At 40.2% G+C, this 26,294-nt stretch overlaps 1 protein-coding gene across 5 annotated transcripts in view; it reads left to right on the top strand.

Moving 5' to 3' along the window:
• The window catches only part of wnk4a (WNK lysine deficient protein kinase 4a), a 108,255-nt gene that overhangs the window by 68,364 nt on the left and 13,597 nt on the right, over positions 1 to 26,294 (top strand). For 4 of the 5 annotated variants that reach the window (XM_069907283.1, XM_069907285.1, XM_069907280.1 and 1 more), the window contains 8 exons: positions 5,920 to 6,142; positions 11,182 to 11,533; positions 14,341 to 14,498; positions 15,339 to 15,409; positions 16,932 to 17,073; positions 20,193 to 20,309; positions 21,165 to 21,311; positions 24,431 to 24,488. In XM_069907283.1, the coding sequence (XP_069763384.1) occupies positions 5,920 to 6,142; positions 11,182 to 11,533; positions 14,341 to 14,498; positions 15,339 to 15,409; positions 16,932 to 17,073; positions 20,193 to 20,309; positions 21,165 to 21,311; positions 24,431 to 24,488 (1,268 nt within the window). The remainder of the gene's footprint in view (positions 1 to 5,919; positions 6,143 to 11,181; positions 11,534 to 14,340; positions 14,499 to 15,338; positions 15,410 to 16,931; positions 17,074 to 20,192; positions 20,310 to 21,164; positions 21,312 to 24,430; positions 24,489 to 26,294) is intronic. The other variant, XM_069907281.1, reaches the window with a different exon arrangement.

A 26,294-nucleotide genomic window follows, 5' to 3' on the forward strand; every position in this document is an offset into this window, starting at 1 on the left:
GGAGCTGCGACCCCACATTCCACATCAGGACTGTGTGTAAGATTGGGAGCAGTGAGACGGAAGCTTATTTTGTTCCTGTGATTTAAGCCTTTCTTGGGGTGGGGGGGGGGGTCCTTCTCTGACCACTTGCCTAACAATTAACCTAATCGGATGTGGAGTTACCGCAATATAACAGTTCTCAACCTTTTTCTTTCCACTCGCGTCCCTGTGCCATTGGTGCTCTGTGATTAGTAAGGGATTGCTTAAGGTGGTCTGTGGGTGGAAAGAAAAAGTTTGAAGACCACTGCTTTAATCATCCCTCATTGACTCATCATGTCCACGGTTTCAGACGCTAAAGGAAATGGGCCAATGTCAATGACAATGAAAGAGTTTATCCAAAACTATTATTAAACATTTATTTTAATAAGAAAAAGTTTAACATTACATATGTTGAAAGAAGAGAAAACATGCAGATGTTGTTGAAAATTTTCAATAAATATTTAGTTCGGCCCTCGACTTAGTCCAAGTTTTTAATTTTGGCCCTCTGTGAATTTGAGTTTGACACCCCTGGTCTATGGGGATACTTTGGAAAGTATACTGACTGGTTGCATCACAGCCTGCTTTGGAAACTCGAATGTGCAGAAATACAGAAGGCAGAGGAAAGTGGCAAACCTAGCCAGGTCCATCATGGGCTCCTGCCACCTATCCATGGAAATTAACAAGATGAGATACTGTCTTAAGAGGACAGCCAACATCATAAAGGATCCCATCACCCCAGTCACAACTTCTTTTTGCTGCTCCCTTCAGGCAGAAAGTACAGATGCTCAGTTTCAAGCACATTTTTTTTAATCCAATGGCTATTAGGTTCTTGAACCTTCCTGCATGATGCAAAGCCTAATCATATACAACTCTGGGGCCACTGAAAGATCTGTCAACAATATTGAAATGTCACTTTTATTCTTGCACAATCTGCAACTTTGAATATTTATTTATCTATCCTTTGATATTTATTGCTTTAAAAACAAGATCATTTATGTTTGGACATATGAGTTAAATGCACCACCTTAAATTGTAATAAACAGTGTCTTGCACAAAATGAGGAATCATTGATCAAGCTGAGAGTAGAGAACTAGTCTTTATCTGAAAATGTTACATTCAAATTTTGTTCCTAATCGCGCTTGATCCCAGCCATGGGAACTGAATTTAAATCCTCTCTCTTTTAATCCTTTTATTAATTTTCCACAAAAAAGGCATAATATACATAAAACATGAATAAGTCATATGCATTGTCCTTGAATATAACAATCAAGAACTTTCAAATTAATTCAACATTTCCTTATATTGACAGCTATATTGAGTAAGGAAATAGAGTTAATGCATAAAAAATTTTAAAAATCTAACTGATGGAAAAAAGATAAAAACCTGCCAAAAACAAAAATAACTGGTCAATCAATTCTAAGAGTAATTTCAAAGTAAGTAGAAAAGAGATTCTTCCTGAGTAAACACAACGCACTTGCAGGGGGAAAAAAAAACAAACTGGAAGTGGTTCAGTGTAGTTTGAATAAATGGTCGACAGGTTTTTTGACGTTAAAGGTAGAAACAAATGTTTGACGCAATTTTTTTCTAGATCTAAGCATGGCCTAATGGAAGAAAGCCATTGAAGTAAAGTAGGCAGGTTGCAATCTTTCCATGGATACTCTTTAACTTCTCTATTAGGTACTTTTCTCCCCTTTGCATTATCTAAAGTATATAAACAAGATTTTAATCCAATTCTCAGTCATACATTAAGGGTTTGGTTTCAATTTCTTAATTTTTTTATTTAAACCATTTTATTTTGTCTAGTAAAATTTATTCCAATTATTTTTAAGACATCACCTGACCAAGCTTTTGCCCCATGGGAAGATAAAGGAATAATGACCTTTTTTTGATATGTTTGAAGGAAATTGTTTCATGTTATTTGATCAATTAGCTGAAAAGTTCCATTTGCCTCAGGCATACCTTAGATATTTTCAAGTTAGGAATTTTCTACACTCTTTTCTGCCAAATTTTCCATTTGCCTTTTCAACTAATTTGATCGATTCTCTTCTTCAATTAAATCCTTCCCAAGAAGTATTGATCGGTAGTATTTGTAACAGTTTACTAAATTTACACCCAATATCCAAGGATAAAATTAAAGGTGCTTGGGAACTGGAATTTGAGCAGCTACTTTCTGATGATTTATGGGAAAGAATTTTTTGACTTGTCAATACTTCTTCAATTTGAGCCATCACTCTGATTCAGTACAAGGTTGTGCATAGGGCACATAGGTAATAAGGACAGATTGGCCCGTATTTTTCCAAATACAAGTCCTATTTATGATAGGTGTAAATTCGAAGAGGCCACTTTGATTCCTGTTTTTGTCATACAAAGTTAGATAATTTTTGGCAAGTTGTTTTTGAAACTTTAGCTAAAGTGTTGGACCTAGATTTACAGCTATTTTTGGGATCACAGAATTGGGATTAGGCTTTGTACCTGCTTCAACCCAAAGGATAGTAGCCTTTCAATGTTGATGGAAAGGAGAGCTATGTTACTAAAATTAATTTAAATCTAATAAATTATTTTAAATACATGATGTTAAATCACCATGAAAATAAAACCATAAATTAAAAAACAGATCAAGAATATAAGGGGGGGAGGGGAACCTGAGGGGGTGGGGGGGGGATGAAATACTGGACTCTGTAATTATATTACATGTTTTGTATTGTTTGTTTGCATTTGCATGAGTCTTTGAAAATAAAATATTCAAAAAGGAAAATATTAGTGTTGGAAATATGCGGAAAATCAGAAAGCGTAGACTGAACAAAATATCTAAAAAAGTATCTATTGGAAAGATTCTTATAGATGATAATTATTCAAAAGTGGCAAAATTATGCTGAATAAAGAGATCATTAAATCTTTGAACACCTATGCCATTCCTTGAAACCTGCATCCAACAAACGGTTGAAAGAGATGGTTATCTATAATAGGACAGGCTGTTATGAGCCCAAAGGACCCCAAACCCCAGCAGCAACAGACATTCACCAAGATGAGTGGTTTTCAAAACAAAAGTTATTTTTAATCAACTTCATACATGAAAATAGAATCAAACTTTAACTTAACTCTATACTTAACTATATGTTTAACTATATGTACCCAAATTACCCCCTTCTAATTCTAAGCGCACATGTATGTAATGTGTGTGTAAATTCAAAAAAAGTTCTTTGGGGTCCGTAAATGGTTATATGGTTACATGGTTCACAGTTCAATCTCACTTCTCCTTCTTCCAAGTTCTCTGGTTGCAGGCAATCACCATACTGTGCACAGAATTTAACATGTATAAAGTTCACCAGGCTTGGTGCTTGAAAGGTAAATGTTTACCTCTCAGGAAGGTTCTTGTAGGGTTTGCAGAGAGAGATATTTGTTGCTCCAGGATTTCCACAACTGAGGCACCACCACTAGTCACCTCAGGGTCTCGCTGATGAAACCTGCCTCATCAGGGTCTTCTAGATAGTAACTTCTTTCTTCAAGCTACCACAGAGTTCCATTCCTTCCTCTATTTCAAGAGAAACATCAGACAGATAGCACTTCCAGCCATCTACTGCTCTGGAACTTGCTTTCATCAGTTTCAAACAATGAATAAAATAATAGTATAATCTAAAATTTGGAAGTGATAATCCTCCATTTAATGTGGTCTTTTAGAGATGGGCTTTATTTATACATGGGTTTTTTTTTCCCAAATCTAAAAATTGGTAACGCTTGAAAAAGATACAAAAATTTTGGTAAAATATTCATTTTAATCAAATTAATACATCCCATCAGCAGATATTGATCCATTATGTGAGAAATGTAAAATTTTTGAAGCTTCTCTGATCCATATGTTTTGGGATTGCCCAAATGTTGAGATTTTGGAAAGAAACTTCTAAACTTTATCAATAATTCTTAAGATTGATTTGGAATCTTGCCCATTAATTGTTTGGTTTATCTCATGATTCTGATAAACATATCGGCGTCTCAGAATTTTTTTTTAGCTTTTACCACGTTGATAGCCAGACAAGCAATTTTATTGAGATGGAAAAACAATTCATCCCCTACTCATACACAGTAGTTATATGATGTAATGTCCTATTTAAGTTTAGAGAAAATTAGATATAATATTAAAGATAGAAAGTTGCAATTTATGAAATTGTGGGGCTCTTAGAATTATTTTTATAATTGGAAGAATTAACAGTTATTGTATGTTCTGGTGGTTCATTGCCTATTCTCCAGGGGTCACCAGTGGTTCCACATTATTGATGTTTTTAAAATTTATAAAGTAACCTTAATTAGAAGGAGGGGAGAGATTAGATTTAGTTTTAGTTTTTTTACTTTATACGTTATTTCAACAAATGGGTTTAACAGTTGCATAGATCATTTCAATTAAATGTTTTTGATATAAGCAATTATTGATGTATTTTTATCTACTTTTTATTCCATTGGCTTTTATTGTGTGTCCTTACTTGTGTACAAATGAATTATTATGTAATTGTCAATTCTATATTTATGCTTATTTGTTAAATTCAATAAAAATATTTTAAAAAGGAAGATATTTATTGTTTGTTTCTGACTTGACTTACTGCGGGAATTTAATTTTTACTATTGTAGTTGCTTTATCTTGCATACCTGTTTCACTGCAGCAAGTAAGAATTTTGGTGCATCGGAACCATGTACTTATGTATATGACAATAAACCCACATTGACTCCTAACACTTTTTTAGTAAAACTGAAGACATTTGCCTATTGTGGGTCATCTAAGCAAAGACAAACTTTTATATTGTGAGATGTGTACTCAATATTATTTACAGGAGTTAAATGCTTTTAGGACGAAAACGTGATCATCAAATAGCACATAGCAAGCCGTTTGATAAAGGATCATTTTACTTTAAATTCTGACATACAGCACATTTTGCCCATCAAGTCTGTGCTGCCCAATTTACACCCAATTAACCTACACCCCCATACATTTTGAACGGTGGGAGGAAACTGGAGCCCCCAGGGAAAACACTCGCAGACACAGGAAGAGCTTGATTTGAACCCCACTACCGCTCGCTGGCGCTTTAAAGGCATTGCACTTACCGCTACACTAACCATGCTGCCCAAATGTTAATGCTAAATATTGGCAATCTCCCTGTTCTTCAAAGTTTGCCATGCCACATTTACATTACTTCTGAGAGTGTGGATAAGGACGTGTTATCACTTCATCCAAAAAAACACTTCTAACACTGCACCGTACCCGACTGCAACATCAATGCGATAATTAAATGTGCAAATTAAAAATACTGCTATAATATTTATTTAAATCCTATTTTCCCAAGACAATTTAAGCCAAAACTATGCACAACTTGAATGTTTATTCCATGAGAGTGACAGGTTTACTTTAGAAAACTGAGATGCATTTCTCTAATTACTTTTTATTTGTTACTGAAGTATACTGGTTGCACAATGCAATCTGAAGATGCACGGGAATATTTAGCATTAGTTAACTAGTAGTAGTTACCAGAGCAGCACAGTTTGGGCAGTGGTTAATGCAATGTTTTTACAGTACCAGCAACCTGGGATTGAATCCAGCACCATCTGCAAGAAGTTTGTGCGTTCTCCCCATGCTTGCGTGCGTTTCCTCCAGGTTCCTCCTCCTGTTCAAAACGTACCGGGGTTTGTAGGTCAAATGGGTGTAATTGGGCACCAGGGGCTCGTGGGCCAAAAGGGCCTGTTACTGGGCTATGTTATTATTATGTTATTATTAAAAAATAAGTAAATTTGAACTTGATTTTTTTTAAATGAAGTTAGTCAGGAAGTAGTAACCGTACATTAAGAAATCAATGATTTGAATATAAATTCCAAAATGTGTTGATTAGCTTAATCCTAGTGTCTTATTCTATTTTTGAGCAGGTACACCATTCAAGATCTTCTCGACCATTCATTCTTCCAAGAGGACACTGGGGTCCATGTGGAACTTGCAGAGGAAGATGATGGAGCAAAATCTGCCCTAAAGCTCTGGCTCCGCATGGATGAATCAAAGAAACTCCATGGCAAATACAAAGACAACAAAGCCATAGAGTTTCTCTTTGAACTATACAAGGACGTTTCAGAAGAGGTGGCGCAGGAAATGGTAAAATTGCTGCTATATCCTCCCATACAGTGTAATTACTTGAAACTGACACCATTGTAGATTTAGTGACCTGTCACTCTCATGGAATAAACATTCAAGTTTTGCATAGTTTTGGCTTAAATTGTCTTGGGAAAATAGGATTTAAATAAATATTATAGCAGCATTTTTAATTTGCACATTTAATTATCGCATTGATGTTGCAGTCGGGTACGGTGCAGTGTTAGAGGTGTTTTTTTGGATGAAATGATAACACGTTCTTATCCACACTCTCAGAAGTAATGTAAATGTGGCATGGCAAACTTTGAAGAACAGGGAGATTGCCAATATTTAGCATTAATATTTGGGCAGCATGGTTAGTGTAGCGGTAAGCGCAATGCCTTTAAAGCGCCCACTCTTCCTGTGTCTGCGAGTGTAGATTGCTAAAATGGGATCTCAAAGTGACTTGGGCGATGTCCTTTAAATTGTACTGCTAAGCAGTTTGCAGTCGAAGGTTAAAGATGCAAGAGCAGGTCATTCATATCTGCAATCATTGCTGATCTTTCACCTCCCCACCACTTTTCTTCACTAGTGCAGTACATAAAGTGCTGGAGAAATTCACCAGGTCATGCAGCATCCACAGAAAGTCGCTCGATGTTTGGGGCCTGATCCTTTCTTCAGGACTGCCAAAAACTAGGTTGATGCCTGAATAAAAAGGCAGAGGAGGAGGAGGAGAAGGAGAAGGATGGGGGGGGAGGGGAGGGGTGGTGGGGGGGGGGGAGGGGAGGGGTGGAGGGGGAGGGGAGGGGTGGGGGGGGAGGGGAGGGGTGGAGGGGGAGGGGAGGGGGGGAGGGGAGGGGTGGAGGGGGGGGAAACACAGGCTAACAGGTAATAGATGCAAGTGGGAGGGGAAATGAGAAATAAGCTGAGGCACAGGGCTGAGAAAGATGGCCCTCTTATAGGAGAAGAGAAGGAAGAGGCTGGGAAGCTGGAGGAAGGGAGAATGGGGGATAAGGGAAAAAGAGAAACCGGGTCGGAGGGGGTTAATGGATATTGGAGGTTGATGCTGGCTGGTTGGAGACGGCCGAAGCAGAATGTAAGATGCAGATTTCCTTCACTTAAAGTGTTCATTGATTCATTAATGTTCCAAGACTGATCACTTATTGTCCTGGATATATTCAGTCTCCACAACTCTCCTGGATTGAGATTTTTATTTAAATTCCTGCTCCCAGGTGAAAGAAATTCCTCTCATCTCTGCTCTGAATGGCTGACATCTTATTTAGAGATTGTGACTTGATAAAAACATCATTCCTTCAGCTCCTCTGTCAAGTCCTCGAAGAGATTTACAATATATAGCTGTCTTGGGTACCTTACATTTGGTCTGCTCATTCATATCATGGAATTAAGAGTGTAAACCACTCATATCCCTGTAGCTCCTCACGTCACTGCCTCCAAACCAGAAAATAACATTTCTAGTCCTTGTCTTAATTTTCTGTCCATTAGTCATCCATTTGTTTTTTGTTTCATCCTTAAGTTTCCATGAAAATAGAAGGATTTAGATCTTCACAACATTATTGTCTTTGCAACTAAGTTGAGTAGGCAAGTAATATGTCCTTAGGAAAATTATCCAGAATGTCTCTTGTGTAAGATTATCCTGTTTCTTGTCATATCTGAATATTCCCTGCACCATCACTCTTGATATTCATCGAACTTGACCTTCCTTTGAGAGGTAACTGGAGCACCTCCCTGCAATAAATGTGAAAACTGAGCTTTAAAATCCCTGTTTATTTTGTTTTACAATAACTCAAAAGTTAATAAAAAAATAATCTTCACCCTTGCCATTTCTTGGTGGTTGCCCCTCATGAGTACAATTTCGGTCAAGTTTTGCTTCTGCTTTGCATTAAATTTTAATAGCTAAACAGCTTTCTCCAGTTTATCATATGGATCCGAAAGGTCCCAGATTCAATCTACAGGCTATGCTCACTTAACTGTGGTCTGCAGCTGGCTTCAATATCTTTTAGATTCAGGAGGGAAAATTGCAACAATTTCTCAGTGAAAGTTCGCACAAAATTCCAGCTAATCCTGGCTTTGAATCCATCCCCAATAAAGTAGCTGTGTGTTGCCTTGACTATAAGAGCTGTATCCACAAAACATCAGCTGTTCATTAACATACCTCTGTCCTCGTGAATTCACGTGAATTTTCTGTGCCTGTAGCCGTAGAACACTCTCATGGCTTCACATCCATAAATGTAGGTGCAGCACAAACTGGTCAGCCACCTGAAATTTGTGCAACTGAAGGGGATTCGGCTTTAAAAAGAGATTTTCATTTTAGTTCGTAAAAGCAAACGTGTGAGAGGATTATAGGTAGAGTTATTGCATTCTTCTTTTCTTTCTTTTCTTTTCTTTCTTTGGCTTGGCTTCGCGGACGAAGATTTATGGAGGGGGTAAAAAGTCCACGTCAGCTGCAGGCTCGTTTGTGGCTGACAAGTCCGATGCGGGACAGGCAGACACGGTTGCAGCGGTTGCAGGGGAAAATTGGTGGGTTGGGGTTGGGTGTTGGGTTTTTCCTCCTTTGCCTTTTGTCAGTGAGGTGGGCTCTGCGGTCTTCTTCAAAGGAGGTTGCTGCCCGCCAAACTGTGAGGCGCCAAGATGCACGGTTTGAGGCGTTATCAGCCCACTGGCGGTGGTCAATGTGGCAGGCACCAAGAGATTTCTTTAGGCAGTCCTTGTACCTTTTCTTTGGTGCACCTCTGTCACGGTGGCCAGTGGAGAGCTCGCCATATAACACGATCTTGGGAAGGCGATGGTCCTCCATTCTGGAGACGTGACCCATCCAGCGCAGCTGGATCTTCAGCAGCGTGGACTCGATGCTGTCGACCTCTGCCATCTCGAGTACTTCGACGTTAGGGATGAAAGCGCTCCAATGGATGTTGAGGATAGAGCGGAGACAACGCTGGTGGAAGCGTTCTAGGAGCCGTAGGTGGTGCCGGTAGAGGACCCATGATTCGGAGCCGAACAGGAGAGTGGGTATGACAACGGCTCTGTATACGCTTATCTTTGTGAGGTTTTTCAGTTGGTTGTTTTTCCAGACTCTTTTGTGTAGTCTTCCAAAGGCGCTATTTGCCTTGGCGAGTCTGTTGTCTATCTCATTGTCGATCCTTGCATCTGATGAAATGGTGCAGCCGAGATAGGTAAACTGGTTGACCGTTTTGAGTTTTGTGTGCCCGATGGAGATGTGGGGGGGCTGGTAGTCATGGTGGGGAGCTGGCTGATGGAGGACCTCAGTTTTCTTCAGGCTGACTTCCAGGCCAAACATTTTGGCAGTTTCCGCAAAGCAGGACGTCAAGCGCTGAAGAGCTGGCTCTGAATGGGCAACTAAAGCGGCATCGTCTGCAAAGAGTAGTTCACGGACAAGTTTCTCTTGTGTCTTGGTGTGAGCTTGCAGGCGCCTCAGATTGAAGAGACTGCCATCCGTGCGGTACCGGATGTAAACAGCGTCTTCATTGTTGGGGTCTTTCATGGCTTGGTTCACCATCATGCTGAAGAAGATTGAAAAGAGGGTTGGTGCGAGAACACAGCCTTGCTTCACGCCATTGTTAATGGAGAAGGGTTCAGAGAGCTCATTGCTGTATCTGACCCGACCTTGTTGGTTTTTGTGCAGTTGGATAATCATGTTGAGGAACTTTGGGGGACATCCGATGCGCTCTAGTATTTGCCAAACACAGAAACAGGCCCTTCCACCATAGTGTCCATGCTGACCATTATACCTATTGATAATAATCGTATTTACCTGCATTTGGTCGATAGTCTTGGCAATTCAGGTGCTTACCTGGATGCGACTTAGATGTTGTGAGGGTAGCTGTCTTTACCACCTCCTCGGGCAGAGTGTTCCAGATTCCAAACACTTTCTATGCTGGGAGTGGGGGGGGAGATCCCATTCGGACCCCCTTCCAACTTTTACTTTTATCGATATTTTACAATAAAAAAAACTTATCTATGTAATTATGATGTGCTACAAGATCAGAAAAAAGTTACAAAATAATGGTCATAAGTACAAGTTCCAAAGTACATTCAAGACACTAAAATAATACATGACAAAAAAAGAAGCAAATTTCAAATCCCCTTCCTCTAAGCAAGGGGGAAGATTAGCATTCGTAAATCCAGGTGGACCAGACTTGGAGAGGATCAACACAATGCCAAGATTTCAACTTAACATTAAATCTTAAGATTGTGGTAATAGTCCAAGAATGAACCCCATTTCATTTGAAATTTAATATTTGAGTTATTGACCACATATCTAATTTTTTTCCAAATTTAAACAAGACATAATATCCCTTAGCCATTGTGCATGTGTAGGTGGGGTATTATCTTTCCATTTAATCAAAATTGCACGTCTGGCCATCAACGAAGTAAAAGATAAAATGCAGCATTGAACTGAGTGAGTAACACATCATCTTCTCAGATGTTCATAAAAGAGCAATTAAAGGGCAAGGTTCCAATTTTAAATGTAAAATCACCAATAATAAGTCCCCTTCAAACTTTCGACTGCTCAGTTATAGCTCTATCATCTCGTCGTGAAATAACTTATTGTCCACGTACCCATTCCCTTCATAATTTTATAAACCCCTGTTAGATTAAGCCTCAACCTCCTGAGGGTTGGACCTGCCAGAAAAGTAGAGATAAGTGGAAGTACAAAATTAGATCAAGCGAACAAATATAAGCATGAAGCGTAACAGTGTTCAGTCACAGGTGCTAAACACGAACTACAGAAGTGAGTGCAACTGATTTCATAGGACTCGATGGGAACTGAATTTTGGAAGTGAATTACATCTACAATGCACTTTAAGGTAGGTATGTGGATGTAAGAAAAATAGAGGATTATGGGTGTGAGGTAGGGTTTTCATGGTCTGAAGGATCTGTACTGTTCTGTAATGTACTATGTTCTAAGTACATGCAACTGCAGACATGTTTCTACTTCATGATGCATTCCAGAAGATCAAGTGTCAATGTGAAATTACTCTCCTCTCCTAAGCACTGTTCACCCACCTTTCTCTCTTCACTAGGTGACATTGGGTTTTGTCTGTGAGGCTGATTACAAGTTAGTTGCCAAGGCCATCCGAGACCGTGTGACTGAGGTCAAGAGGAAGCGTGAACGAAACCAGCGCATGAAGGAGGAGCTGAAGAAAAAAGAGCAAGAGAAAAAGAAAAAGATCTGTGAGCTCTTGGAAGAGCTAAAGGTGCCTCAAGACGTGGCTGAAAGTGCCACTGGGGTTACTCAACCATCCCAGTCTCAAGCCACCACACATCCCACGGAGATATTGTTGAATTCTTCCCTTCTTCCAGAGCCTGAGGAGCCAGAGGCCGATCAGCATCAGACTTTTCGATATCGGAATGCAAATTATTCTTCAGCTACATGTAAGATGGGATGAAGATTTATCACTTCAAATTTAGATTTTTTAAAATTTAATTTAGACATACAGCACAGTAACAGCCCTGTAGGCCCACAAATCCGTGCCACCCAATTGACCCACAACCCTGGTACATTTCAAACTGAGAGGAAACCCATGCAGACATGAGGAGAGCATGCAAACTCCTTATAGACAGCGCAGGATTCAAACCCTGGTCGCTGATGCTGTAACAGCGTTGCGCTAACTGTTTTGCTAACCGTGCTGTCCAATGTTTTCTTGAGATACATTAGTGGAATAACATTGTTTTGTGATGAAATCGCAGGCTAGTGAGACTGAATCCCTGAAAACAATTTAGAGGACACCAGAAAAGACCAGAGATGGGGAGGCAGTTTGGCAATGTAACTCACTACTCCCATGCCACATAACATGCCGTAATGTCGCCCATCTGATTTTCTGTTCCATTGACACAAACGTGCTGGAGAAATTCCAAGTTACACATAGAAAGAAATGTTTCAATCAGGGCCCAGGCTGCGTGGCCTGCTGAGTTTCTCCAACATGTTTGTACATTGCATCTCCAGATTCTCTTGTTTAATTCTGTTCCATGAGCATTATTTCTCAACCTTTTTTTTTCCATGCACATACCACGTTAAGTAATCCCTTTCTAGGATGCCATAGGTGCTCTGTGGTTAGTAAGGGATTACTTAAGGTGTTATGTGAGTGGGGGAAAAAAAAAGGTTGAGAACTGCTGCTCTAACCTCTCCCATCCCACGTGGAAGCTACCTCAATGAATATATTTAAGACAAGGTTGGATCATTTTTTACAAAGAAGGGGAATTAAGGGAATTGGGAAAAGGCAGGTGGGGGGGAGATGAGCCCATCACATGAACATAAGAAAGAGTCGGCCATCTGCCCCGTCGAGTCTGCTCCCCCATTCAATGTGATAATTGGCTGATCTGGTAAGAGGCTTCACTCCCCACCTACTTGGCCTTTTCCCCATTTCCCTTACTCTGTAGAAATCTATCCAACCTTCCCTTAAAAATACTGACTGAAGTCACGGCCACTGCTTCAATGGGCAGCGATTTCCACAGATTCATCAGATCAGCCATGAACTCATTGAATGGCGGAACAGGCTCGACGGGCCGACTCCTGCTCCTATTTCTTCAGTCCCCAACATATTGTTTTGTTTGCAACTTGAAATGATATGATTTTATGTGGCTGCATGACATTTCTGCAGCCTTCATTTCTAATATTTTTTCCCTGTCTTTATTTAAATTTTCCCAAATGAAGAAGGAATTCAAAACTATTTACTTCTTGACCCTCTCCATCTGGCTTTTAGAACAAACAAAAGCTCACTGTGTAGAAAATCTCCAGGGGTTATTTGAAAGAATTTCTAAACCTCAAAGATGCATATGCTGATTTACCATCAGGTGGAATAATTCATAACCCAAGAAAATTATAAACAAAGAGTGTAACACTTTTCTACTCTGCTGCGATAGAGGAAAAAAAGCACTAAGTACGAGTAAATTTATTGTTAAAGCACAGACTGGAACAGCATTTAATCATCTGCAACTTCAAGGGATACTCTGACACCAAATTCATCACATTGAACTTTCTGTTAGCTATCTGGTCATCAGTAATAGATCATGGATTTCAATCCTGGCAAATATGCATCCCAACTGATTACACTGAAGTAAATGTGACTATACCATGGATTCCTTTTATTCCTGAACATTCAGTCCATTACACATCTACTTTCAAAATAATTACATTCATCTTTCCAGAGTTCAGTGTGTCCTACAGTATCAGCACTGAGTGTACATTGCTTCCAATGAGAGCAATAATGAGTCCGTACTTCTGCGCCCCTTTAGCGCCAATGTCTAAAGATGAATTTCTCCCATGTCCATGTTGATCTTTCTTTAGAACTTTATTGGATTAAGTTCTGAAATCATGAAACGGTTGTAGGTCGTTTGGGTGAAATTAAGGTGGTGTGGCACTGCAAAAAGCAGAGCTGGTGAAACAAATGCTCTCCACACCAAGCAAGTAAACCAGTAACTGCCGTTTATTCAAACCACGTGCCTTCCTTTTTTTAGGGGAGGCGACAGGCTCACAGGAGTGATGTCATTAATGCTGCTGTGAGGCCTGCCCGTTCCCCTGGCAATGCCCTCCTGCAGCCTGGAACTTCTGTGCGGTGGTGGGGGGGGGGGGGAACCCCTGTGCCCTGCCTCGCTGGCTGTTCGCTACAGCGATTCGGCCCATCGTGTGTGGAGTTGACCCGGCCCACTACACCGACAATTCCAAAGGAGGGCACGGAATGTGTGTGTGTGTGTGTGTGTGTGTGTGTGTGTGTGTGTGTTTATATATATATATATAAAAACCATGTCCTTTTTGGAAATTTGGAAATGGCCACCCTATTGGCCGGCTCAGGCTGGTGGGGCCGAAAAGGCCTGTTACCGTGCTGTATATCTAAATTTTAAAAGGGTAAAATTTTCTGAGCATCTGGTTAGATTTTAGAACACATTGCAGATGCAGTAATTGGAGTTAAAAAAAAAACAATTTTTTTACCAAAGATAAAGATACTTGACTAATGTTTCAGGCTTGAGCCCTTCATTAATGCATGAGCGAAATGTAGGCAGGCACCTTTTGGATTTTAGGATTTGGGTCTATTTTTTTATAGACAGAGTCAGTGATGTTCACTTGAATGTTATTGGATTGTTTATTATGTTCTTGATTAAAATGTAACAGGAAGAATAAAGTTGATGTTATCAAGACCAGTTTCAAATAAATTACTTTCATTGTTTTCTCTCTTTCTTATCAGCTGATTGTGAGACTGATGGTTATCTGAGTTCCTCTGGCTTCTTGGATTCCAGTGACTATTTGCACATGTCTGGCCATTTAGCCTCTAAATCAGAGATTGGCCTCCAATTTCCTGCAAGTATTCCTCAACCTTTTCAGGCAACACCAAGCCTTGTGATGGTAAATCAGTTACTTAAGAACAGCATTGTTCAGTCATATGTGTTTTTTTTTAATCAATCTGTGCAGTTGGGTTTTAAATTTAAATTTAAGTTTTGGCAGTCTTGGGATCTGGAAACATTAATTCTCAACTAAGGTTGAGGAACGTTGGAGAATCATCTCCAGCCAAAGAACTTAGACTTCAATTATATTTATCATTTTGCACCTCTTAACATTTGGTTTCCCACTAGAGATGAGATAAGTTATACAATTTACAAAACTGGAAGACATTACAGTCCTGTGTCCTAAATTAAATTTAGACATACAGCACGGTAATAGGCCCTTTCAGACCATGAGCCCGTACCGCCCAATTTACACCCAATTAACCTACACCCCCCGGTACATTTTGAACATCGGGAGGAAACCAGAGCACCCAGAGGAAACTCACGCAGACACGGGGAGAACGTAGAAACCCCCTTGCATACAGCACCAGATTTGAACCTGAGTCACTGGCGCTGTAAAAGCGCTGCGCTAACCACTACACTAACCGTGCCCCATCCTGCATCACAAATTCCGAAAATGTTAACCATTTTTAGAAATTGAAACGAAGATGTTCTTAGATTATTTCACAAACTTAAAAGTCATATGAATGAGACTAATGGACATAAGGAATTGTACATTTTTGCCTGTTCTCAGAATAAATACAAAGAATTTGATTGCAGTGCATGGAAATTCAGAAAGTCTAAAAACTTGATGCTTAAAACAAGAGGCTTTAAAAAGTTGTCAGGTGTTTTTGTGTGGTTAAGTATTTTTGTCAAAAAGTATCACACTACTCTTACTTCCTACTGTCTCTTTCTATTGCAGAGCATTGCTGTGACCATTCCATCAAAACAACATTCATCTTTTCACAGTGGGCTGAATTCACCAGTTGACAGGTACGTTTAGCGTAGCAGTTAGCACACAATGCCTGCGACTGGGGTTCAAATCCAGTGCTGTTTGTGGGGAACTTGTGGGTTTGCTCCAGTTTTCTCCCACCCTTCAAAACGTACCGGGTTGTAAGTCAATTGGGTTCATTTGGTCGGCACGGACTTGTGAACTGAAAGGGCCTGTTACAGTGCTGTATGTCTAAATTTAAACCTTAAATCAACTGACAATCCACTTTCAACAACTTGTGAATTTTAGCCCCAGTCTTTAACATGTTTAAAGTTAAAAAGTGAATGATTCTACATTGGTGAGCCTTGAGTCTATAATTGTCTTTCTCTGAGTTACATTTTAATTCAACAATTTTTGGTGTGCTATTTTAACAAATTCTATCTGTAATACTACATGGATTTCTAGATCACAGAGTGGATCATATGGTCAAAGGGTTGACCTTTAATGGGAAAATGATTGCACTGGCCTAAATAATTTATTATCAAATTTTGTCAACTAATGTAACGTTTTGCAATAGTTTATGCTGGTGGATTTACAATTAGGATAACTTTAGATTTTGCCAGAGCTTCTGAAAATTTTAAAATCACATCAATTTTTGGCGAAGCATATACTGTCCTCAGAAAGATTCAATAATTAGAATGAGACAAAGAGCTAAATTGGGCCTGACATATCCTTAGTTGAGATTTAGTGACTATATGTGAAAGGTAAATATTGCAAGCTATGGAAAGATGTAAGTATTTTACAACTTGCCCATAAATTGATCCATAAAACATGTCATATTTTATTTTACAATGTAGCACATGAATAAAATGATTCCCCATCCTGAGGCTTATGGTGAGTCCACAGGGTTGATCGGTGTTCCACTGGAATGCTGAGAAGCAATCAAAAAGATTCTTTCCATTTCTGATGGTTGTTCTCAAGAAATAAGGATTCCTGGGATGAGCCCCATGACTATTGCCTAAAGAACCTGCCATTGATGGGTTAAGTGAAATATTTTTTTAAACAAGAGCCTTCATAAACGATTACGAGTGAGAGCTGACTGATGCAAACCATTGCTACATGCTGCTGTGGAACCTCTGCTTGTGCTACTCTGCAGCTCGTGGAGTGTTGCCTGTGAGGGCTGTTTTTGAGTGGACTGGGGATGTGGTGCGGCTGCACAGCCCTGGGGCTCACAGGTCAAAACTAGGGTACAAACTCTGACCGATTTAATTGCAAGACCCTTCCCTTATAATGGAATTGCCAACTGCTCAAATTCAAAATATAATGGGTTACTTTTACGTTATTTTTGCTTCATTGTTACTTACATTGTGGAATCATCTATAGGATTCTCATAAACATGAGAATTTTCTTCTAGCCCAAGTGCAACCAAAAGATGGGATGAGTTAATGGAGAGAAGACCATCAGACATAGGAGCAGAAATAGGCTATTCAGCCCATCAAGTCTGCTCCGCCATTTCATCATGAATTTGGCCCCAATAGATGACATTGACATCAATGACACTTGGTTTTGGTTTGCACCCTACAGCTACGCCTCCGATGCCGCTTCTGGAATGAGTGATGGATACGAAGGCCTATCTGCAGGAGAAGGTTCAGCAAAACTGCCTGTGAAACGTCTGCCCAACAAACTGATTCGAAAGCGTGGCAGGTCCAGGCTACGGATTCTTAATGTAAGCAGCCCTAAATTCAGTCAGGTTCCATGCCATAATTTCTTGGAAATGCAAGTGCTGACAATCCTTCTCTCCAACTTTCACTTCCTTTCTTCATCTCTCTGCAAATTCTTCATACCGCGGTACGATGTTTCCGTCCTTCTACGTATTTTAATTGACAGTAAAGTATTAATGGACTGAAAAACTGTTTTCTTCAACAATGAATGAATTTCTATCCCACAATCTCCGGACAATTTAAGGGAACAAAACAGAAGAACTGTACAACACTGAGTATGTATGACAATTGGTACCAATTCTTCACTTACACATTGACTTTTTGATCAGGTTTCAATGCAGATGTGAATACTAACAATAGAGAAATTAGTACTTTTTTTTATATGCATTAGATTTACATACAATGCTGCGTAGAAGAAAACTCTTAGTCTTTCAGTTGTGTAATCTAGTTAATTCCTAAATCTTGCTCTTTTCAAATGTTCAAATAAATAATTATCTCTAGGAAGTTGCTGCTAAATCTGGTTCCTCTTAGGAGGGTTCAATCAAAATAATTGACTCCATTTCCACTCCAGCACAAGGAACTGTTCTCCTTATTTTCTCCGCCAAATTCATGATTTTGAATACTTCTCTGCAGTAAGGTAAAGAGTCCGACTCTCCCGTCTCTCCATGCAATGAAATCCTTCATCCTGGGACTTTTCTGATAAATCTTCTCTGCATTTTCACAGTGCTTTTCATCCTACCTAAAATGGGATACCCAGAATTGAAGACTATATTCCAACTGAGTCCTGAAAATTGATTTATAAATATACTCATTTTTATTTCTGTAAATAATGCCACCAATTGCATATGCTTTTTGGAGAAGTTATTTCAATTTAAGGTCTGTGTGCTCAAAAGAATGCATTAAGGGTCAGTCTATACAAAGCCTGCAATCTGCAAACCTGTCCCCATTTTATTTTGTGATGGCTCTCTTCACTTTGTCCACACATGCCCTCTTCTCACTGCCACCAGCAGGAAGGAGGTTCAGGAGCCGGAAAATGAACAACCAAAGTTATAAACGCCATCTTCCCCTCCACCATCAATTTCTAAATGGACAATGAACAACAGACACTAGCTCACTTTTGCACTAATCATTTACTTTTAAATAGTGCATTTAAAGAAATGTGCAATACTGCTGCCACAAACAACAAGTTTCGTGACACGTTCAAGACAATAAACCTGATTCTGGTAAAGCTTGAAAGTGACATTGGCCCATTTTACATGGGTGATCCAGTCATCTTGACAGAAACCTGTAAATGGATCACCCAGGATCCCCAGTCTTTTAGGTTAGAGGCTACTTATAAGCTGCAAAACTCCTTTGACAGACTTGGTGCAAATTTGAAATTCTCTCTTCCTTTGGTATCAACATAGTGCAGCTCAAATGCTCCCTGGATGCAGCTGCTTTGGAAATTGCATGACATCGATTGTTGGCTGGATGCACGTCGAAGCTTTAGTTTCGTGCTATCCCTAACTAAGAAACTGGATTGGAGTACTGTTCATACCCCTGGATATTATCTGATCGATTCATGTTGATGTTCCACCTTCTGGGCCAAATGATGCTGTCACTGGCCATTGGCAGATGGATACCCTGGCCACAATTTAGTGTGCTCCAAGCGTTCATTTTTGGCATCTGCAATTTAATCTGTCAATGTTCTACCGTAGGATGTGGGATATTCTCAAAGCAAATCTAATTGAGGGGGATTAGGGTAACAGCTGTGGGGGATGGGGCATTGATTTTAGGGCAGCTTCAGACTGGGGGAGGAGGTTGGCGGCAGCAGCATCAGACTGGGGCGGGGTGGCGGTAGTGGCATTGGACCCGGTGGGGGGAGGGGGGGGAGGTGTGGACAGACAGTGGCAGCAGCATCGTCAGACCGGGTGGGTGGGAGGGGGCACAATAACTCATTTTGGAGGGTGGGGGCCTGGCCAGCGAATTCCCCCCACCCCCCCTCATGATGCCTACCCTGTACATTCTCTTCCATGGGGAAATAGCCACAATTGGCACAAAGCAGTAGGAATAAAGGGATCCTGTTCTGGTTGGCTGCCTGTTACCATTGGTGTTCCACAGGGGTCAGTGTGGGGGGCTGCTTCTTTTAACCTAATGATTTGGATTATGGAATGGATTGCTTTATGATGATAGATGATACCAATATTGGTGGTAGCGAGGGTGGTGCTGAGGACACCGAAAGGCTGAAGAGAGACTTGGATACATTAGGAGAATGGGCAGATTAAATATAATGTTGGAAAGTGTGCAGTCATGTACTTTTGGCAGAAAAAGTAGATGGCAGACTATTATTTCAATGGGGAGAAAATTCAAAATTCCAAGGTGCAAAGGGACTTGGGAGACCTCGTGCAGATACCCTAAAGGTTAACGTCCAATTGAGTTGGTACTGAAAAAGGCAAATGCAGTGTGGGCGTTCATTTCAAGAGGAATGGCATACAAGAGCAGGGGTGTAATACTGAGTCTCTGTAAAGCACTGGTGAGAGCTCACTTGGAGGACTGTGTACAGTTTAGGGCACCTTATTTGAGAGAAAAGAAAGACGTACTGGTGTTGGAGAGGGTTCAGAGAAGATTGACTAGAATGAAAGCAGGATTAGCACATGAGGAACGATTGTCAGTTCTTGGACTGTACTTGTTGGAGTGCAGAAGGATGAGGGGGAATTTCGAGTGCTGAAAGGTCTGGACAGAGTAGATGTGGCAAGGATGGTTCCCGTGGCCGGATATTTTAGGACAACAGGGAATACCTTCAGGATAAAAAGGCATCAATTTAAAACAAAGACGCAGAGAAATTTCTTTAGCCAGAGGGTGGTGAGTCGGTGGAACTTGCTGTCACAGGCAGCTGTGGAAGTGAGGTCGTTGGGTGTATTTAAGGCAGAGAGTGACTGGTATTTGATTAGTCAGGGCATCAAGGGTAACGGGGAGAAAGCCGGGGAGTGGGGCTGAGTGGGAGGAAGGATCAGCTCTAGAATGGCAGAGGCAACATGATGGGCCCAATGAGCCTACTTCTGCTCCTCTTATCTTGTGATCATTCCAGCTATCACTGTCAACTAAAAATGAATGCTCATTGTCACACCCTTCAATCCCACTGCAGGTTTCAGACAAAGGAGATCGGGTTGTAGAATGCCAACTGCAGACACACAACAATAAAATGGTGACCTTCAAGTTTGACTTAGAAGGTGACTGCCCCGAAGATATTGCTGTGGTTATGGTGCGTAAAACACAACTCTTCATCTGCGGGAGTGAAGTCAGTCTTCAGTAGTACTGCAAATGATCAATAGAAAACCAACAATGGAATGCAAATGTCATTCAAGAATCAATGCTAATTCCATTCGGAATTAACTTGGGATGCAATTTTTTTTTGTTACCAGAGGCCTCCCTCGCTATTTGAGCACTGCGTGTCTGGAGACAACTTCCATGCCTTGCTGCACTGAATCTCCACAACTGTGTCTCTTCACAGCACTGTGGTTGTAATCAGGAACTCAAGAGCAGGGGTTCCCAACCTGGGGTGCATGTACCCCCAGGGGTACATTTGCACTTTTCAGGGGGTACATTGGGTCTGAGAGAATAACCACTACTGTACAATACACGGTGTTGTAATCTGCAGTCAGATTGCACAATGTCGTGTTTTTTTTTCCTTAATTTTTAGAGGTACACGGGAACCTATCAAAATGCCCAAGGGGTACAGAGGAACAAAAAGGTTGGGAACCCCTGACCTAGAGGATGGAAGATATTCTCTGGAGTTACTGCACTGGCAGAAAATCCATATTTGCACAAGTTCTGAATTATATTAATAGCTTAAGGGCACTTCAAAACTTGCTACCGTTCCCTTATGACAGTGGTTCTCTACCTTTTTCTTTCTACTCACTTACCTCCTTTACTCTCCACAGAGCATAGGGATGACTAAGGTAGTACTTCAGTGGAGAAAAAAAAAGTTGAGAATCACTGAACTATAATCTGTCAAATAGATTTGTTGCACAAAGGTTATTAAAAGTTGTTCTGCATTTTCCCTAAACTGTAAAACTTCTTCCAATTACGTAGACTGATTGTGCTTCGAATTGTTCAGGTCAATAGAGAGTTCATCCTACAATCAGAGCAGGAAGGTTTTGTCAGCAAGCTGCAAGAAATCATACACAAGGCTGTGGCCGTGTTGAAGAAGGATATTCACGTTGCAGACGGAGCTACTAAGCAACTGAGCTCTAGTGTTTCACAAGTAAGAGTCACTGTGTCTAAAAACGTATGACATTTCTCAGGTTAAACTATTGGAGACACTCCCTCTCCCTTTGCCTTATCAAATCATTTACAATGAAAGCGGTATCTGAAATGTTGTGGCTATCCCTCATAGACGAGGATGACGGCCTTCGTTCCGTTGATCCACCGAGCAAGGATGCCTGTGCCGTGTACTTGTTTAACGTGTACTTGTTTAACTTGTTTAACGTGCACGCTCCAAGAAGTTATACATGAATACATGAATCTGGGAATGTAGTCACCACATTCTCTTTTATTTGACTAAGATTATTTTTATTAATTTTTGATTTGACGGTTTAATATTGAATAAATGATATCTCTGAGTTAGCGGATTATCTTTGCCAATAATGTTGCATCAATATTTGGCAACTTTTTTGTACACTAATATTTACTGATTTAAAGTACAATAGAATATCAGTTGTATCTACTGTCACCATTAAAAATTATTCTTGGCTCGGGTGAGTTAAAATTGTTTGTCCTACATGCAAAAAATGTGTAATTTACTAATCAATAGGAAATACTGTGATGTTGAAGTGTTCCCAAGCAGTTAAAAGGTGGATTTTTTTTAAAAAACTCAAGATTATTCTGCATATGTCATATGTCAATTGAGCAAGTGAATAGGAAATGAGAACAGGTGTATTGGGACATCATGTTTATAGCCGTGCAAGACCATTGTGAAATTGCACCTGGAATTCTTTGTTCCTCGTCCTTGGCCTGTGTGTTGATTAGCCCAGCCATTCTCAACCTTATTTTGGCAATGACCCACTAAAACTCTACTCAAAATTTATGGGAGCCCTTCCCTATGAAGCAGTCAAGTTTAGTTGGTTTCTTCCGTACTTCTCTCCTACCGACTACATAATTTTTTTTTTAATGATTTCAGTCCTTGCCCCACCCCTTAAATGTGCAGTGGCCTCATGGGATGGGGGGGGGGGGGAAACATATGCCCCCCATTGAGAATGGGGAATTCAGGGTGAGCTAGCCATTTTGATACAAAATTGACTCTTTGGAAGGATATACAGGGTGGTTGAGGAAGGTTGTTTTTCAGATTACAGTCCTGAGAGCAGTGTTGAGCCGCAGGGATCAGTGAAGCATCCACTGTTTGTCATGTATAAGGATTTGTTTGAAAATGTAGCTGGCATAATTAGTGAGTAAGCCATGGAATGGCAGATGGAATTTAACTCGGGTAATGCTAAGTGATGCATTTTGGGTAGTTAAATCAGAACAGGACATGCACAGTGAACGACAGGGCCCAGGGAAATGAGGTAGAATAGAGAGTCCCAAGGATAGAAGTACATACTTTCTGAATGTAGGGAAGGAAGTAGAGAAGGCAATATGGCAAGCTTGCCTTCATTGGAGGGGGTTGGGACATGGTGTGGTAGCTGTAAAACTTTATTTGGAGGATATGTGTGTTGGGCACCATCAGTTTCCCCAATAATCACAGAGACAAAGACTGAGGGGGGCTTTATTACACACGACTTGCTGGCCCAAGTCCAAGCAAGGGAAGTGCAGGGAAGGAAAAGGTGACTCGACCTTTATGGCCTGGATCACAGGGGAGGAGTCCAAGGCAGAGTCTAGGAGAGGATGTCATCAGGAGGGTGGGGCAGCCCATGCCTGTACTGGCTAGTATGTACAATAAACGATATTGCAATGTGCATCTAGAATTTTGTGTGCTGTTCGGGTTACCATACTTTCACCAGGGTGTAACTAATCTAGAAATTCACAAGGATGTTGCCTGGTCTAGAGCTAACAGGAGACAAGAATAGGCTGGGAGTATTCCTCAGGGGTAAAGAAGGTTGAAGGTTGACCTTATGGATATTTATAAAATCATGAAGGCATAGGTAATATGGTTTATCACAATCCTTTTCCCAAAGTAGGGAATCTAAAACTAGAGGGCATTAGAAAGAAAACATTTAAAAGGAACCTGAGAGGCAAGTTTTTTTTGCATGGAGAGTGATGAATATATGGAACAAATTTCAAGGGAAGTTCTAAAGCTCCATATTATTACAATGTTTAAAAGACATTTAGACTGATCCATTGATAGGAAAGATCTAGAGGGTTATGGGCTCAACACAGGCAAATGGGACTAACTCAAGAAGACACCTTGGCCCAAACAAAAGTGGGAACAAGATCCAAACATAAAGATAAAGAATGAAACATGGGAAAAGCTATGCTCTGGAACTATGAGAAATAGAATAAACACGAGGTTATACATGATACAATATAATTGGTTACACAGGCTATATATCACGCCCCAAAAGTTAAATAAATGGGACCCAACAGTATCAGATAGATGTTTTCGCTGTAAGAAGGAAATGGGAACAACAGTACATGCAATTTGGGCATGTGAGAAAGTGGGAAAGTTTTGGGAAGATCTAAATCCAGTATTAAATAAAATCACAAAAAGCAACATACCAAAAAATCCAGAGATCTTTCTTCTCAGTAATACAAGAAGTAAAGAACTAGGCCTCAAATTGGATGAAGCACAAAAAAGATTTATTATGATAGCCTTAGCTGTAGCAAAAAAATGTATGTCAACCTGGAAATCAGAAGAGTGCCTGAGAGTACAGCAATGGTTCATAGAAATGAATAAATGTATTCCACTGAAAAAAATAACATATAATTTAAAATATAAAGTCACAGTATTTGAACAAATTTGGGAACCGTACATGAAACACAACAGAGAGGGCCTACCGCGGACCTCCACCCCCTAAAATGATAGAATGAGAAGGCGGCGAAATGAACTGACCTAGTGTGTAAAAGTAGATGACACAATTTTCTTGTTTATTTTCATTGTGTGATGACATTGTTTAACAGGTTTAATGTATTGTATATGTTGAACGTTTAATGGGTTGAGAGGGGGGTGGGAAGGAGGGAGAAAATGACACTGTGTATATTCAAGAGGGAAATGTTTGTGTGTATTTTGGTTAATATGGTTCATAGTGTGAAAAATAAAAAAAATTTTGTAAAAGACACTTTGGTTGGCATGAAAGAGTTGGGCCTCAGCCTGTTTCTATGCTGTATAACTCTCTGAATAATCATTGCTACTTCTAAAACCTGTATGATATCTAACGTCATGATTCACAGGGAGGAGAAAAGTCAAACCACATGTCACAGCCCTCATCGATGTCTTCAGCTGGAATAGGTAAAATATACCATTAATACATTGTTGTTTCTTTCACAGAATTGTTTCTTTTCAATTTTAGTTCTGTTTTGTTTCTGGAATGTTATGGACTTCTAACAGTTCTAATGAAAGTTCACTGATCAAAAATGTTGACTGTTCCTTCCTCAATATATACTGCCTCATTTGCTAAGTATTTTCTGTTTTGTACCCAACAAGAACTAGGTCCACAATATACAAACTTATTCCACAAAAGATTGTCCACTCATTTAGAGAGACCATTTAGTCAAGATTTGCACTTTGAGATAAAAAATAAAGGGAGTGTGGGAAGGAGTTACAACTTTATTGCCACCACAGCTGTGACAGAAGATAAGGTTCCATTATTAAATGTAACACTACGTTTAGACTGGGAAATGCACCTACATTTATTTTGAGAATGAACTCTATACTCCAAGGTGAGAGCCCCAAGCTGGGGCTACACAAATCAAGGGAGAGATTGGTGTAGGACTTGGGCATCACAAATAGTGAGAGATGCTGGTGGGACTGGTGTAGAAACAGTGTGGCAGCAGTGATTAATTCTAGATACAGACTGGTTCAATACAACTTCTTGCACCAGCTCTACCTCACACCGCAAAAGATCCATAAGGCGAAACCGAAGGTGTCGGAGATGTGCTTTAGGTGTGGGTGGAGGTAGGAATCTTTGTTCACGCAACTTGGTCCTGTGTAAAGGCGGGCCTATTTTGGCAGGTTTTAGCTAATATACGAACCAAGATAACTGGAGTAGCCTTCCCACCGGACCCGTCGTTATATCTTTTGGGGAACTTTATGGACATAAGCTATAAACTACCCAAATTCCAAATTCAATTCATATTAGTTGCTTTTCCCATAGCAAAAAAATGTATAGTGACGACCTGTCAGTCTGACTCCCCTCTCCTTATCAGTCAGGGAACGACAGAGATGCACAGCTGTATACCCATGAAAAAAAAAATCATGTATAATCTTAGAAACCGATACAGCACCTTTGTCAGAATATGGCAACCATATTTGACGAACATGGGAGCGCAACTGTAGCCACACCCCGATGAAAATACCTATAGGTGGATAAATAAAGAAATTATATAGGGGGTTGGCTCCATTGCTTCTCCGGATGTCCATTGGAAGCACTGACGCCACATCTAGTTTTTTTTTTGTTGTGGCCGGTCTGATCATACAGGGCTGGATCAGCGGTTTAAAATTTTCCTTTCAGGGGTTATTCTTTATGGGGGGGAGGGTGGAGGGAACATGTTTGTAGTTAGTTGGTGGATATTTGTATACATTGAAGAAATGTCTGATGTTTCTTTTTTATTGATGGAAAATGAAAAATAAAATATTCCAAAAAAAATTAATGTCATTTCTGTGGAAGATTTTCTAGCAATAATTTTCTAATATTTTAGACATATAGCACGGTAACAGGCCATTTCAGCCTACAACCCCCGTGCTTACCAATTACACCCAATTAATCTACACCCCCACTATGTTTTGAACAGTGGGAGAAAACCGGAGCCCCCGGGGAAAACCCATGGAGACACGGGGAGAACAAACAGAAAGCACTGGGTTTGAACCCCGTCCTGATCACTGGCGCTGTAATGGCGTTGCAATAACCCCTACGCCAGCCGTGCCGCCATATCATTTACCATTTTGTTTTAGATTTTCTGGTCCAAGAGCTAAATTTAAGTGTAAAATGCAATCAATACAAAAGTAATTTTAAAGTGTGCTTAGCCACTATATTGTTGAAATAACGTAACATGGCTGTAACCCTTACAGCTCATTCAGTGTTTTTAGCGAATATTT

This window comes from Narcine bancroftii, chromosome 12, assembly GCF_036971445.1.
Source record: "Narcine bancroftii isolate sNarBan1 chromosome 12, sNarBan1.hap1, whole genome shotgun sequence".
NCBI classification, from domain to species: Eukaryota; Metazoa; Chordata; class Chondrichthyes; order Torpediniformes; family Narcinidae; genus Narcine; species Narcine bancroftii.